The 15,845-nt window shown below is 41.5% G+C and overlaps 1 protein-coding gene across 5 annotated transcripts in view; it reads right to left on the bottom strand.

Moving 5' to 3' along the window:
- Positions 1-8,877: 8,877 nt before the first annotated feature.
- SBNO1 (strawberry notch homolog 1) overlaps positions 8,878-15,845 on the bottom strand; it is a 45,046-nt gene continuing 38,078 nt past the window's right edge. For 4 of the 5 annotated variants that reach the window (XM_081036712.1, XM_081036714.1, XM_081036715.1 and 1 more), the window contains exons 29-32: positions 13,993-14,130; positions 13,266-13,342; positions 11,544-11,737; positions 8,878-10,408 (exon numbers count right to left, since the gene is read on the bottom strand). In XM_081036712.1, coding sequence (XP_080892838.1) covers positions 10,266-10,408; positions 11,544-11,737; positions 13,266-13,342; positions 13,993-14,130 — 552 coding nt within the window. In that variant the 3' untranslated portion in view covers positions 8,878-10,265. The remainder of the gene's footprint in view (positions 10,409-11,543; positions 11,738-13,265; positions 13,343-13,992; positions 14,131-15,845) is intronic. The other variant, XM_081036713.1, reaches the window with a different exon arrangement.

Genomic DNA, 15,845 nt, shown 5'->3' with positions numbered 1-15,845 from the left:
TCTCAAGTAACTTGTTTGACCTCCCAGGACCTTAGTTTCACCTGTAAGATTTGGGAGGTTTCAAAAGATGGAGCTCTAAGAATTCTTGAAACTCTAACATTGCAAGAAGGCAGGTCGACAACACACGTGCCATTTTCTCTAGTGAAAAACGTCAGTCCAGAAAGGCCTGTCAATCATTTTGGAACTGTTTCACTAGACATTCTGGGGCATCAGGTCCAAAATGGGGTGCACCTGCCCCAGGTGGTAAGAAGGGTGACTCGTAGGAGTCAGGGAATATTAGAATTCTGTTGACGTGGGATTTACTGTGTATGTCTCAGCACAGTAGCACACATGCAATTTAACCCTAGTGAAGGAATGCTCCAAAATGTTGTGCATTTTTATTGGATAATGTGACCAAAAAAGACTGGAGACCACTGACTGACTTAAGAAACTAGTTAAGGAGGTGGCTGGACCCAACAGTCTGACAGCCAGACAAGATGTGGGTGAAGTGTCACAACGAGCCTGTCACAGTGAGTGTGACTCCAGGGCGGTTACATACGCAGGACAGTAAACCAGGCTATGACGCTGGGTTTTGATCAGAGGTCTGCTCCCAAATTTATTAGTTTTCAGCTAGGTTTCTGCCATGACTCCGGTTTTGAGACCTGGAGCCAGCAAAGGTTTTCCTGGGAAAGGGTCAGATGGTAACTATTTCAGGCTTTGCAGGCCATATGGTCTCCAACCACGCACCTCTGCCCTCGTCATGCTTAAGCAGCTTTGATGATACCTAAAAGAATGTGCAGTGACCAGGTTCCTTAAATAAAACTTTAGGTATGAACCCTGAACTTTGAATTTCATGTAAGTCTCATGTTACAAAACATTCTTTTATTTTTTTCAATCATTTAAGAAAATAAAAACTCTTGTTAGCTTGCAGTCATTTAAAACCAGGTGGTGGACAGGACCAACCCATGGGCCATCGTTTAACAATCCGTTTCCGAGCACAAGAGTGTATGTTTCTTAAGCCCGATTCCCTCTGGGTAGAACGGAACACCAAAAATGGGACCTGCAAATATTTGGGAACATAATACACCGATTTTTAATATCAATACCTCTGAACAAGACACACACACACACACACACACACACACACACACACACGCACACACACTCACACAAACGTGAGAACAGACTAAACAGAAACCCAGAAGTAATGCAGAAATTGAGAGTATAGTATCATCTCATGGAGGACTAGAGATGAAATGGGGTTCTGGGGGGCCTCTTACTGCTCTAACCAGTGTCTATCTTCACACAACACTTAGCCTTTCTACTGAATATTCTCGCTGTTGCAGAAACCAATTTCCTACAAGGAGTAACTTATTCGTTTGGATTTCTCCAGTAATTAAAGGGCTCACACATAAATCTTTGTGAAAACGAATCTTGCCTTGAACCAAAAGTAAACAGCAGAAGCTAGAGATTTTTTGTGATATTCAAAAAATTTACCCTCTAAAGTTCCCCAAGAAAGGAAACTGAAGAAACTGGCAAGAATGACTGCCTTGGAAAGAAGGATGGGGGTCGAGTGGTAGGAGCAGAGAGAAAAGTGTTTACTGTATGTTCTCATCTGCCTGTTGATGTCTGTCATGTGCCCGTGTTACTAATTCAAGCAAACAACCCACCCAAAAAGGTAAAAATGAAGTATTCCAGACCTACCTAGCCATCTTCCCTTTGCATACTTGCTGGTAATCCTTAACTAGACAACGATGATTTGGAACCAACAGCAGGGCACTTGCCTCTCCTAACCCAACAATGCACTCGACGCCCAGAGTGGGCAGCTTTCAGAGGAGAAAGCCAACTTGCTGAGAACTGGACTCTAAAAATAAGCATTTTGCACATTTCTTTTAGCCTCCTTTCTCTCCAGAAAGGCCTCCACAGATGGCTTCTTTACATCATGCTCTCAAATGACTAGCTGATAAATATTCATACTTATGGAAATTGTATGGCACATACTCCAAACCTCCAGCCAGTTAACATTTGTCTTTTCCGTACCTCAGGGGTAGTGCCTCCTCGTTTCTGGGCCACATCCTCTGTGTGACACACACAAACTCGTGCGCGTGCACAGATCACCAGCTTTTTGCCTCTTTGGGACTCATTTGCCTAGGGCAGTGGTTCTCAGCCAGGGGCGATTTTGCCCCTCCGTGGGTATTTGGCAATGTCTTTTGGGTTTGGGTTGTCCCAAAGAGGGGCAAGCGCAGTGTACTGCTGGCATCTAGTGGGTGGAGGCCAGGAATGTTGCTAAACATCCTACACTGCCCAGGACAACCCCCGCCTCCAAAAAATGGCCCGGCCCAAAGGTCAATGGTGTGGGGACCCAGGGGACCACATGGCAAGGCTGAGAGCCGGACTTGAGTACAGAGAAAACATGGAAGGGAAGCAAGGTCACAACAAACTAGACAAAAAACTCAGCTAGGATGTGGAAGGTCTACATGAAGTCGGGTCTCTCATTTCTTATTCAAATTAATACTCTATTTGTTAAGGTTATACATTTAAAAACTACATTTCCTTTCAGTCTTCAGGCTCAACTTACAAATATTTTAGTTAAGATTTTAGTTAAAATGTAAAACACTCCCTTTCACTTGTTCTTCAACTAATGTTCCATGATCGTATGTATTTGACAGATTAAATTCCCCTAAACATTAATACCCTTTACACATTCGATTCAATTCCCTTAAGCATTGCAAACTACAAATAGAATGATTCTCTGGAGCATTTCAAAGCCCAGAGAGAAGACTCCCAAACAAGCCATATTCCAAACTTTTAAAAACCTCCATCGGTCACTCCATCCGCCCTCCCGCAGCCCTCCCACTGCCTTTCTTCAGGTGTGGAGGGAGCAGACCTGAACACCCGTGGGGTCACGCACTGCAGACCTGTGCGCCCAGCTCATCTCTAAAGTGAGAGCGAGGGTGCTCACATGTGGGGCAAAGGGATCTAGTCACTGGGCACCAAACCATCCTCCTTTCCGAGATGTCTTCCCTCTCATTCATCCCCAAACCCTCTAGCTTCCCAGGTCAGTGCAAGGAACTGACTGGACTTGCTGGCCAATCGTTATTCTGTCATTGAGCCCAGAGCTCAGTCCCAGGGTGACATAGTCACACTCCTCTCCATCCAGCCCAGCTTGCAGGCAATCAGGTGCCAGCAAAAGGGTCCATCACTTCCTGGGGCCCCCACCCTCAGGCCGGCCAGTGGTGCTGTTCCTGATGTTTTCATTCCCAGGACCACCTCGCTTGTTTAGTCTCTGATGCTAGAGTAACTCACTACCCAAGAGGAATCATTCCCGGGGACTGCATGTGGCCCAATACTTAAAACACTTCCTGCTAAATGAGTATTAAACACAGGTCCCGAGTCCACAAACATTAGAAACTAACAGGCCTTTCATAGCTTCTGAGCAAAGCACCCTCACCTGCGAACGAGAGGACTGAGGACTGCAGACAAATACAGGAAGCGCCCCAGGACGGGCACACAGCACTCGTAAGCGCTCAACAGTCCACGCCCGTTGCCTGCACTGGTTTCTTTCTTCATGAGCAGAGACTTCAAACCTTAGACTCACAGGCTGGATGGTTCCTCACCACCAGAAATGGCTTTGAAACAGGAAGCCTTGTACCCAAGTCCCGCAGCACACATGGCTCTCCTTGTTCTGTGGCCCCTTTCAAGGAGGGCACTTGGTGACCTGAGTGTCAGCAGCAGTGGCAAGAGGCAGGACCCGAGCCCAGGCCCAGTGCTAATGGAAGCTGAGTACGTTTTCTGCTCTAATGAGTGCTGGGTTCCATCTCATCCACACGCAGAGAGGCTCCTATAATGCACTTGACGTACGTCAACACAAAAGCCACTATCTAGGTGAGTGTGGTGGCACTGAGACCACTTAGATCCCAGACAAAGAAAACACAAAGAGAGAAGCAGCAGATTAGCCGGTTTCATTTATTTAAGAATCTTACAAAAAAAAAAAAAAAAGAAAGAAAGAAAAAACAAAAACCAAAAAACACAGTTAACTAAATACAGAATTTGTTATGCTTCACGGTTGATCGTTTTTACTTGCAAGGGTAAACCTCGCTAAGTGCAGCCCAATACATTTGTATTGCATGAGACCCCATTTTTAAAGTTACATATCGAAATGGTGGGAACAATCGTTTCTGGACACTTGGTCCTGGGTTACCATGGAAGGCTGAATGCAGCAGTGTCATCAGAACAGTGCGTACCCTTCAGACACTGACGGACATTCAAAACAGAGGAGCAGTATCAAAAGGGAGAATTAAGAAAAGGAAATAAGAACAGCCAAAAGAGTTTACATCCACCTTTGTTTCAAACGGTCTTTGGACTCCATCGTGTTGTCTCAAGACGCACCGAGTCAGTTATAAGGGAGGAAGGTCTACACCTACGTATAAAAGTACCCTTTGCTCAGCAGAGGTAGAACCTGGCAGAAGTTTTATTGCAGAGATACCATGTACCTCTTCCCACCTCTCATGGTTGATGCGAGATACAAGTGGTTATTGAAAAATAATATCAGTAGTTTGCAAATTCAGTATAAACCATGAACAGGATGGTTTTTTCTGATGGTGGTGAGACTGCAATGTGCTACATAGAGAAAAAGCTCTCTGCCCCAGAAAGTGGAAGTCAGAAAGAAGGCGCAAGCTTCTGTATCCTCTTCAGTGCCACAAATACTGTCATAGCAAGAAAGGCCCTCAGGACAGGAAAGTGGAAAAGCAGGAGTTCTCGCTTAAGGGGCCTACAGATTAACTTTCAACTCAGAAGGCCAGAATTGCAAGAATCAGAAAAAACCGACTTTCCCAGGCTGCGTGCCTTGCTTGACTCTGCACTCAAGGGACAGTCTGAGTTCACCTGTGCCCTGCCACATCGCTGCAGAGGACATGGCTGCTGCTGCAAACTGCAGTCCTACCAGCCCAAGGGGCCCAGGAAGAAAGCCGGGCAAGGCGGGTTGAACAGGAACCTATCCTGGAGCTAATCTCGGGCAGGCCCGATTTCATGCCAAATAAGGTTCCAAGACTTACCCAAACACAGACAACTTTGAAATTTTCAAAAAGTCTACCAAGTTCAATTGTAATGAATGAAATGTGTTCGTGAATGAAAGACCCAAGAAATGCTCGTGGCAATCGTCCCTGAAAGTTCTGGAAGAAGAACATCTTAAAGGTGCAAAATCTGTAAGTAGTAGAAGCCCAGCGTTTACCTCCCGGACGGGTGATGGCGGCCGTCATTTTTGGGAGCCACCTTGGATCTTCCCTACTGGCAACACTCATCGTTAAGAATGCCTTAACCCGCTCAGCTTCAAGGCTTAAGGCTGAGTCAGTCCAGATAATTCAATAGCCCAGCGATGGTGAAAGCAGCTCAGGGGTCGTGCAGGCCACTACTTCCACGGTTAACTGCCGGTTTCACCCTCAGCACAGAATCCACCTGTGAGCTGATGGCCCGTGGAAGTCTCCACATCAGCTGCACTACTCTCTGGGAGGACAAGTGTTCTTTAAAGTACGCTAATGCCACCGGTCAGCATGGACACCATCATGGTTAGGCCTATCTCCCCGTCTGCGCTAAATCTCCTTAACAGGTGAAAGCAGCAGCAGATTACCCGTGCTCATTGCAAAATAAACTTCTGATTATTATTTGTAGGTTAAAAGTACAGGCCTGGCTTCTCAGAGCAACGCAGAAAATTTGCAGCAGCAGCAGGTCCTAAATCACTGTTCATATCGACAAGATTTCCCTCTCAGCTGGACAGCCGTGCAGATGCAGAATTTGGTGCAGGTCTGAAACGCTGCAAAGGTAGGAACAAGACGGGTTTACTGAAGAGCTAAGTTTGATCACTAATGCACTGAAGAAGTTAGGAGCTTAAAGGAAGTCTTGGGAAGAGTTTTGTTTTTATGTGAAAACATCAGGCTCACTATAGCTTCGAAAGAGCAACAGAAATGAACAGAAATAATCATATAATGGCAGCATCAGAAATTGCACTCAAGGACATCCCCTCCCAATACAATGCATTGCACACAGTAAAAATCTGTAATAAAAATGCAAAACACAATCAGGCATGTTGGAAAACATTAACACAAAACAGACACTGGAATTCTATAGCAAAGATGCAAAACTGAATTCTCAAATATATGAACAAATTCAACTAAGAAGTTTTCATACTTTTCTACATTAAAAAAAAAAAAGTTAAGATGCCCCATATGGGAAGTGAAGAAAAGAATAAATAGGATTGAAAGGAGGAGGGAAAAGGGAAAAACGAGTTGGTGGGGATCTCAATTTACAAGAAATATTTACAGTCAGAATTCAAAACAAGTCAACATTTCTCTATATACACATTTATGTACATATGTATATAAGTACAGTATGAAATTAGAAGGTGGGTTTTGGATTTCACCTCAAGTACTCAGAAAAAAAGGACTAGCTCGCTTGAGATGCAGGTATCTAGATGAGTTTCCCTCACTTACAGTCCCGAAGAGACCGCATTTGTATTAGACATTGGCAGCCAATTAGGGATTTTTGCAAATGGTTTTTGCTGCAACTGTAGTAGCCATGCAGACAGGCACAGCGTGCTGCACTCCAGCGGCCAAGTGAGCACACAGTGTGTGTGCAAGAGTGTGCTGTTGGCCAAGGAGACCCTACACACAGGACAGTCAAATGCCATCATCTCAGTGGCTGCCATTGCCACTGGGATGCCTGAACTAACCAAACATGTGTTAACTGCATGGCCAGCCTAACAGTGACCCTTATGTAGCACCATTCTTAGAAACCATCAAATATCACTCAGGTACATTTCAAAAATGAGAGTATTTAGATAGGGACCTTCCTCTCTTAATATCATTATCAAAAAAAGGACCCAAAGGGAAAAGACTATGTCTCTGCTCCTACTTTCAGAAATTGAAACGCATCAATCATTTCTAATGTATTGCTTTTTTCCTTCATGCTAAACTGGAAAGTGGAGGGGCAGGGGGAAAGACCCCCATTACACAACTATAAATGCTGGCCTGGTACCCTTTCTTGTCAAACCTGCTGGAAGTTGTTCCAATAGCATCATACAGAGATTAGCAAATGAAAGCCCAAGGGCTCCAGGCAGAAAACTGCCTCTAAACTCCTTGGAGCTTGGTAATCTACAACTTTTACCTTTACATATGAAGCAAAATAAAAATAAAAGGCTTACTGTAGCAACTCATAAAGGTTTCTGAAATGCTAATTAATTGGACTGGAATAAATATATATACATACACACACTCCTACATTGCTTTGGATGCAGGTTCTTGCTAATTTATATACAGGTATAAAGAAAAGATATTGGAGAGTGTATCTGCAATTTAGCAGCAAAAAGGGAAAAACTGCTTAAGATATTTACTTTTTGATCAAGTTGTGTTTAAAGAAATACTTTAATACTTTCAGGAATTCACACCATTGATAGTATCTGGATAAGTCCACTATACTGCAGATAGAGACCTTATAGTACGGAGGTTGCTAAATTAGGGGAACACTAATTCTCCTCGAGATACCATCTGAGCAGCTGTGGACTTGGGAAGTGGTTTTCAGTATAATCGACACTGTAAACTCTGAAAACACTAACATGATTTACAATCAAATCTTTGTGCTCAGAGTCATATTGCTAGAAAGGGAGAAAAGGCATTGCAGAGGCCAAACGGACTCCCGTCAGGTTCCACAGGGCCCCTGGGTTCTGATGTGGCATTCAGATCCTGAAATACATGGGCCTGTGTTGGAGAGTTAGCTGCTAGGACTGGGTTTTTGGACAGAGAGGACCTTGCATGCTGGGGCTCCCCATGCTGGCCATCCTGAACTTGCTGACCTAGACAAGGGCACAGTGTGAGGTCCTATGTCCTCCAGGCCCTGGTGTCGCATGCCCATGGAGGGCAGAGGCGTGCGGCACCTCAGCTCCCCATCCATTTACATTGGACGCCCTTTTGAGGTCCTCTTTGAGAGTTTTCAGAGGCCTTATTTCTGGACCTTATTTTTAAAAAGCAAAACAAAGCTGTTCTCTAAAGAACAAAACATACATATGCCCCTTTGTATCAACATAGCTATTCCAAGAGCAAACATTACATCATGAATTGTGGGGTCATCTAATTGCATGCTAATGAATCCTCACAATGATGCTGCCTGGGAAAAACCATACCTGGCTAAAAAAACCCAGACACGCCCCACACACCCCCTCAAAAAAAAGGAAAGTTGAGCCAACGCCTGAGAGTCTGTCTTCCCCAACACTGCCTGTCTCACCGGAGAGGGCAGGTTTGATATGCTTCCCGTCCCCAGCTCTACTTCCCCTCAGTCTGCTGAAGGAAGCTGACTGGGCCACTGACTTGAAAAAGAAAAAGGCCTGGGACGTTTCACTGCAGGTAGAAAATTCTGCTCTTGGCTGCCAGCTGGGTCAAGCAGCCCTAATAAGGGACGTTGGTTGATATTCATATGAATCACTGCCTGAGAGAGAAGGACCAGACTGAAGATAAAAGTTGCATCCACTGGGCAAAATACACCAAAGAACAGAAATCATTCTCATTTTGTCCTCTGAGGCATCAAGAATAAATAAATCCAAAGAAAGAAAACTTATGGTAAACCTGACACAACTAAAATGGACATAACCAAACTCAGGCTTAATGAAACAAAGAACGAAAGCCCCAGCTTTCGATCACTTAACATACATCTCACCTGATTCTGAGAGAAGTTTAAAAAGTAACAGAGGAGAACAATTCAACTTGAGAAACATGCGGAAGTACTATCATTTCCTCAACACCTCACTTTGGAGGAGTAGGTCTGAAGCCACAACATAAGGCTACTGGAATGCTGAGAGAGTCCCCGTCACGGGCTACTTCTGAAGGGGGTGAGGGCCTAAACAAGAGTCCACTTCTGGTTAGGGTAGTAGTAACTTTTTATTTGACGTCTACAAGATTGTGCTATCTTGCAGCTTTTGACCAGGTTTATACAATCTCAATTTTTCAATAGTGCAACCTGTGCAAGCAAAAAAAAAAAAAAGGAAAAGGGGAAAAAAAGGAAACAAAAAGACCAATTGTCCCCTCACTTGTTTTATAAAACATCTATTATAGGCGAAACAAAACTTACCCATATTATAGATAAGTGTCTATTCACATTTGTACATTACCATTGTTAACAGCTTGAGATAAACTCTACAATGTCTTACAACACATTAAACAATATTCAAGTTACTGGGTAACAATAATAACAAGAAATAAACATACAGCAGAAGCCTCAAGTGTTTCCTCATTGTCTAGTTTACAACTCAAGTACGGTTTCCTTTTTTATGAGTGACAAAGCAAATTAAGATAATGAAGTAAAAAAAAAAAAACAAAAAAAACTTTGCAAGATGGGAGCCGATTTGTACTTCTTCCTAAAACTACCTTTAAGTTAAGGAAAATGTAATTTTGAGAAGAGCAGGCTTGTAGCCATTTTTGCAGCACTCATTAGGAATACTATTAATACATTAAAATTAACTTTGAAGAGTTTTTATCACACACAAAAAAAGTTTGTACTCATTACCTTGACAAGAAACCTGGGGCAGGGAGAATTGGGGGGGGGGGGTTCACAGGGTCAGAAGCAATACCCAGGTATAAACATTATAAAAATGCAATAACCAATGCTATACATCTACAAACGTTTCTCTCTGTTACTGGACTTCCGTGTTAATCTTGTTTACGCATGCTTTCAAAGACATGCACTGTCAGAACAAAAGCTAGAAAAGAACCTGAATGCATGATATGCAACCTTTCATTTCATGCTTTAATAAACCTAGTGTTTAATAAGTTGGAAAAAGAAACCAATATATATTTTCTCTATTTATAGACTCGAAACACATGCATCCGGGCACCTCCCACAGCAGTGGCATGGACGGACCGCATTACCCCTGAGCAATGTGTAACAAAGTAAAGCCGGTTTGGGAAGTTCCAAGCATTTTTAAACCAAGTGTGGTTCATAGCCTTTAACAAACTCACAGAAAGACAGACAGACAGACACACACACGCATACACCCCTCTGCTCACCCAAAGTAGAAGCATATGGGAAGTACCATGGGAAAAGCAAAAGGAAAGACATGTACCACCATCGGCACTGCTGATTTTCAGTTCTGCTATCTATTCCAGGTTTGTCCTTATTCCCCAAAAAATTAACTAGAGAGCACAACTGAAAACAATTATAATTCTTTGGAAACTGTCCCTGAATTTTATGCAAATGATATGCTTCAACAGCAGTTCAGATACATCCATGTTGAAACCTGTCTGTTCTTATGCGTTGCTCAAGTTGGCGATGCTTTGGGGGTGACGCTGCTGCCAGAGCTGCTTCTGTTGGACCGCAAGCTGTTGAGACTGGTCTGAAGTTGACAGGAGATTTACAAGAGGAGACACACAATTTGCGGGAATGATTAAACCTGCAATAGAAACAAGAATTTATAAAGGGTGCTTCCAGGAGAAACCATACAGTACTTTACACTTCACTGCCAACCCTAAATGAAACATAATATTAAGTGTAATGAACCAGACTCCACACAAAAACGAAATGAATACCTAATAACTGAAATGGCCCTTTCACAAGATTCCTCAGCCGCGTTACCCACAGATCCCTGAGCATATGCACGTGTCTTCATGTCACACCATTTTCTTGGTGGAGAAACAGAAGGTCAACTACAGTACCTTCCTATCTACTGTCTTCTGCAGTCCACAGACATGCGCAAACACCACCTTCTCTGGCAAGGACTAATGCACCCCAAAGACTACAGAGCAGTGCTGCACACGCCAATGCTTACTGAAGCAGGAACTATGAAGCAGGCACATGTTAGAGGGCAGATGGGAGCAAAGTGGACAGTGCATGCCCTGGTTAGAGAGCTTTAGGCACCTTCATGTGGGAATAGGGCTCCAGAGGGGCTGCTGTTTGGGTATTTTTAAGAAGCAGATGAAATCCACGCTTTTGATTTTTTAGTGTTGGCAACTAATCCAAATGAAAACGTACAACCAGAAATACTTCAGGGTCAAAAAAATGTCGACGAGTTGGCTTTGGCCCATGACAGAGGAAGGCTGTTGCAAATGAAACAAAGACAAAGTGATAGAGAAAGCGCAGCCACTGGGTGGCTCCCAGGAAACCTGCAACTGAACGAGTGGTGGGCACAGCTGGCCCTGCTCCATGAGGACTCCAGTCCACCTCTGGGCATGATGGCTTTGAGTTCTAGTGTCAATCTGGCTCAATAAATGTAAAATGGCAGACTTCTGAGAATCCTGGGTAGAGGCTGACCTTAGTCTGGATGCCCAGGAGCCTGTAAAGATGGCAACAATGTGGAAGGGGAGGGGAGCGAGAGCTGCATAAACTATAAGGCCACATCAGAACTTCAGCAGAACCATCCATGTCCATTCAGAGGCTTGACTTCTGTTTAACCTTTTAAGAACATACAAAGCAAGCTCCACCCCACCACTAGAATAGATGTTAAGATTCTAAGATGTAAGAAGCAAAACAAGAAAAAAACGGGATCTGAGTTTGTCCCAGAGCTCAAACCAAAACAAAATTAAACTCACCTACAATCCGCTGTCCGTCCTCTGTTCTCAGCCGAACTATCTGCATTTTCACATTTGTGCCACTGACAGACGCTAGAACACCCTCGACTTTCGTCCAGACACTCAGTACCGAGCCACAAAGTACATAATATGTGCGGCAACGAAGACCTATTTCACAAACTAAACCCAAGCTTGCTTTTTTGCAATTTCCACGCCTAGGAAAGATGGGGAAAATATTTATGTACGTAGACACATACATAAAAGGCTCTCATAAGGTCTACCCAAATTTAAAGCGGAAAACGCGCTAGCATCATTTGCATTTACTGACAGTTTCTTAGACTACAATCCCTTTGACATACTGAATTACCCTTTCCAATGTAAGGTACAACTACTGATTTTTTTAAATTACAGTTATTTCTAGGGCTTGACTTCGTGTAAAAGGGCTGATTTACTGATTTTGATATCCACTTAAGCATGTCATTTTAATATCCATTAGTTTACTGTATTAATGCTAGCTTATAAATACTGTCAGTTATTTCTTTAGTATTAAACCACCAATATATTGTTCTAAATCACGTAAGTGGGAAATGCCTCAGAAAACAAACAGAAAAGACATATGTAAATTTATCAAAAACTGTGAAAAAGGAAGACATATCAAAATTTCATGGTTAAAATTATTTTCATAATTTGTCAATAAAATATCTCTCCAGTATGAATTCAGGATGAATACACAGTATTAGGGCACTTTTCTTAATAAAACCCAAAGCAAATGTTTTAAAGAGGACTTCTGTAGGCTAAATTTTAAAATAGTTTATCTTAAAGGCTTTTCCTAAGTTAATTTGCAACAGCATTAATTTACTCAAAATGAAAACAAACAAAAAACACTGCACATATCAAAGCAAATTTATCTGCCCATGTGTCTAAAAAAAAGAAAAAACTCCAGCTAAAAGTGATCTATAGTTCATATCCCTTTTCATAAAGTGCGTCGATACCCCAGTAACTAGTTAATGGGTAAGAGCACACTGAAAAGCATTCAGACCTGCAGAGTATCACAATACCCTCTCCCAGACCCCGAAATAGACACTGTAAGGCTAGGACATATGCCATGAAGAGCACGCCTCTGGCTAGCTGAGTGGCAGCACAGGATCAGCTCGGGGCTCAACCTTCTGGTGCTGTGAGCTACTGGAGGCATCTCTGGGGTCTCCTCCAAGTTCCCAGCCTTAAAAATCTGAGATGATCAAATATATAGTGATGGAAGGAGAACTGATTCTGGGTGGTGAACACACAAAAGGATTTACAGATGTTGTAATACAGAATTGTACACCTGAAATCTATGTAATTTTACTAACACTTGTCACCCCAATAAATTAAAAAACAAAAAGAAAGCAAAACTGAGTTGAGACACCAGGGAAGCTTAAAAGAGAGAAAAAGAGGAAGGAAAAATAAAGGGAGGGAGGGAAGGAGAGGAGGCAGAAAAAGCGTCACCACTGAGAGCGGTAGTTAAGTCCAGGCTACCAGACATTAGTTGTTCGGAAGTCACAAAGCCTCAGTGAACAGCAGAGGACACATAAACAAGAGGAGTCCACACACCTCCAACAAGTACTTCTGACTGAAGGAACCACACCTTACAACAGGTAATCTGTTCATGGTCTCAGAGGGACAGATCGCTAAAGAGTAAAGCCATGTTTAATTCAATCTTGATTTCACTTTGGAAAACATGGTGAGAAGTATGAAAATACTAACCAATAAGCATGAGTACAAGTGTCCGCAGATGAATTATACTGATCTAACCAGTGAACCAGGGCGTCATCCGAGACTACCTGTGAAAATAAAACAAATTCTATTGAAACTGAATTGTTTTAAACAAACTGATTGCCTTATCTGGTCCCTAAAGACAACTTAAGATCATCTCTACACAGAAAATCCGGCCCTGGTTACTGGCTGCATCTGAGAGCCACATGTCAAGTTCTGCCGTGAGGTCCCTCCTGTGAAACAAATTTTTCAAATAGCTGGCTTATAATTAACTGTTTCCAAGTGACAATGGCTAGGAGAATCGTGGTACAAGGTAATACTAACTAAAATAACTAGTAGTGTTAGGAAAAACACGGTCTTTCACTGTTTTTCTAGAAATCATCTCAAAGTATAAACACAGCTTCATAATAGAACCAAGACTTGGTGAGAAGGAATTTGTATTGCACATCTATCTATTCTTTATTTAAAAAATTCTGACTTTTTTAGTCAGCGCTGGAAACTTCCTTTCTGAGAACACAAGCAATTTCAAATAACCACCTTATAAGTTTCTTAATGGTAGATAACATTAAGATTAGGATATTAATGTAACAAAACTTGATAAAATTCTTTTTGAAAACAATTTTCCAATAAGCAAACAGGAAAAATTAACAAAATAATTTTACATATAAACAAAGCTCTAGGTATTTACAAATAGCATAGTGTACAAATGAAAAAATACCTTCTTATATTTCTTTTTCAGATCAGCATAAATCTCTAATTTGAGCTGTTTCCCAGTATTTGGTCTATAAACTAAGAAAAGCTTCTTTTTGGGATTCACTTCTTTAACTAAGATGGCAGTTTTCTTGTTGTTCCTTATCTATTAAAAAAAAAGTGAGAAAACATAAAGATTCGAAACTGCATACTTTAAGACATGCTTGTTTTCTTGTACCATCACAACAGCACATACAATCCTTTGAAACACAAGTATGAGAACACATAGCTAAGAGAAAGAATGACAACTGCTGTGTTAACTGAGCTGAACAAGGTCTCACCAAAATGAAGCCTAGCGGACCTTAATCCTGAGGTAATGCTAAAGACAGGCTGAGGGCCAAGATATTCTTTAGAAAACTGTGCTGAGTAAGCTTTAAAGCACAAATGTCCAGGACACAATTTTGCATATTCTAATCCATGTACCTAACTCAGGGCCCAGACAGCCTCCAAGATATGTCAGGTAGCAATCAAGGTAGCAGGCATGAAAGATCTTCACAGGAAAATTGTTTTACCTCTACTGGATGTTTAAAATTTTTCACAATAAAATGCTATTAAAAAAGTTACTTTCCTTTAAGTTACAATGAAATGTAACGTCCAAGATAATGAGGTTAATCACCCACCGTCCTCCACATTCATCTAATCCATCTGTGCTACCTACCTACCCCTATGGTTGCCATAAGGGCGAAAAGAGATTTTATCACATAACAAAGTGATCTGTAAATAGTAAAGCTATGACAAAGGAAAGCCAAAATGTTGAACAAAAAATACATAATTACATATGTAGAAAGAAAAGGATGTAGTAGACAAATAACAGATCTGACATATATTTAAAAAAATTTTTTAAGTTGGACTCATGAGAGAAATCAGAGCAAAGAGTTATAAAAAGCCCCATTTAATTCAAGGAAAAGATCGTAAATTAACATATCTTCTTTAAAGAGTGGTAAACAATTCCTAAGCAATAATCTCTGGAGAGAAACTAAAGGAAAAAGAAGTTTCAAAGTAAAGACGTTTTCCCAGCTCCTCTGCAAAATGAGTATTTTGCTGAGGTACTGAATTTTTATGGTAAGGGAATTCTTACACTGATTTAAAAAAAGACAATACGTTATTTTTCTCTTCATGGATATTAAAGAGCCTTTGTCTTTTACTTGCTCAAATGATTTGAAACATTGTTTATATAATTCTGCAAAGTCTATTAAAGGATGGTTATGGTGAAAATTACATTTTGAATTTTTTATCAGTTGATGTAAAATACTCAGTCAACTTACACTGACTGCATAGCGTTTCAAGCAAGTAACAGCACGATCTGACTTGGCAGTGTCCGGTTAATTCACAATAATTATAAAATAGCACTCTAGAGGACATGGCTTTCCTCATGTTGTTAACATGTGAAAGACAGTGTGAAGTATATGTTTGCTTATTGTTGTACAGGTTCAAAGACAAACAGTGGCACCTTCCTGGAACAATGCCCCTTCTACGGACATCAGCCCTCACATCCACCACCTGAGAGAAGTAACAAAGGGCCAATGTTACCACATCCTATCTCTTAAGAAAGTTGGGGATCAGCATTTCATCAAATTCGACCATTGTTTAAATTCTGGCAACAATTTCAAATGAAAAACAATACCCAATACCCTACGTGAATAAAATCTTATCGATACCCTGGCTATGATACCATACTATAGTTTTGTAAAATGTTACTGTTGGGGAAACTGGTGTACAAGGATTTCTGTGTATTATTTATTAAAACTCATGTGAATCTATAATTATCTTAGTAAGATTTTCAAAAATAAAACAAAAATAAAAAACCAACTAGAAGCCAGA

Source organism: Rhinolophus hipposideros (genome assembly GCF_964194185.1).
Source record: "Rhinolophus hipposideros genome assembly, chromosome: 24".
Classification (NCBI taxonomy): domain Eukaryota; kingdom Metazoa; phylum Chordata; class Mammalia; order Chiroptera; family Rhinolophidae; genus Rhinolophus; species Rhinolophus hipposideros.
Note: the sequence above shows the minus strand (reverse complement) of the source record. Positions and strands in the feature narration are given on the sequence as shown.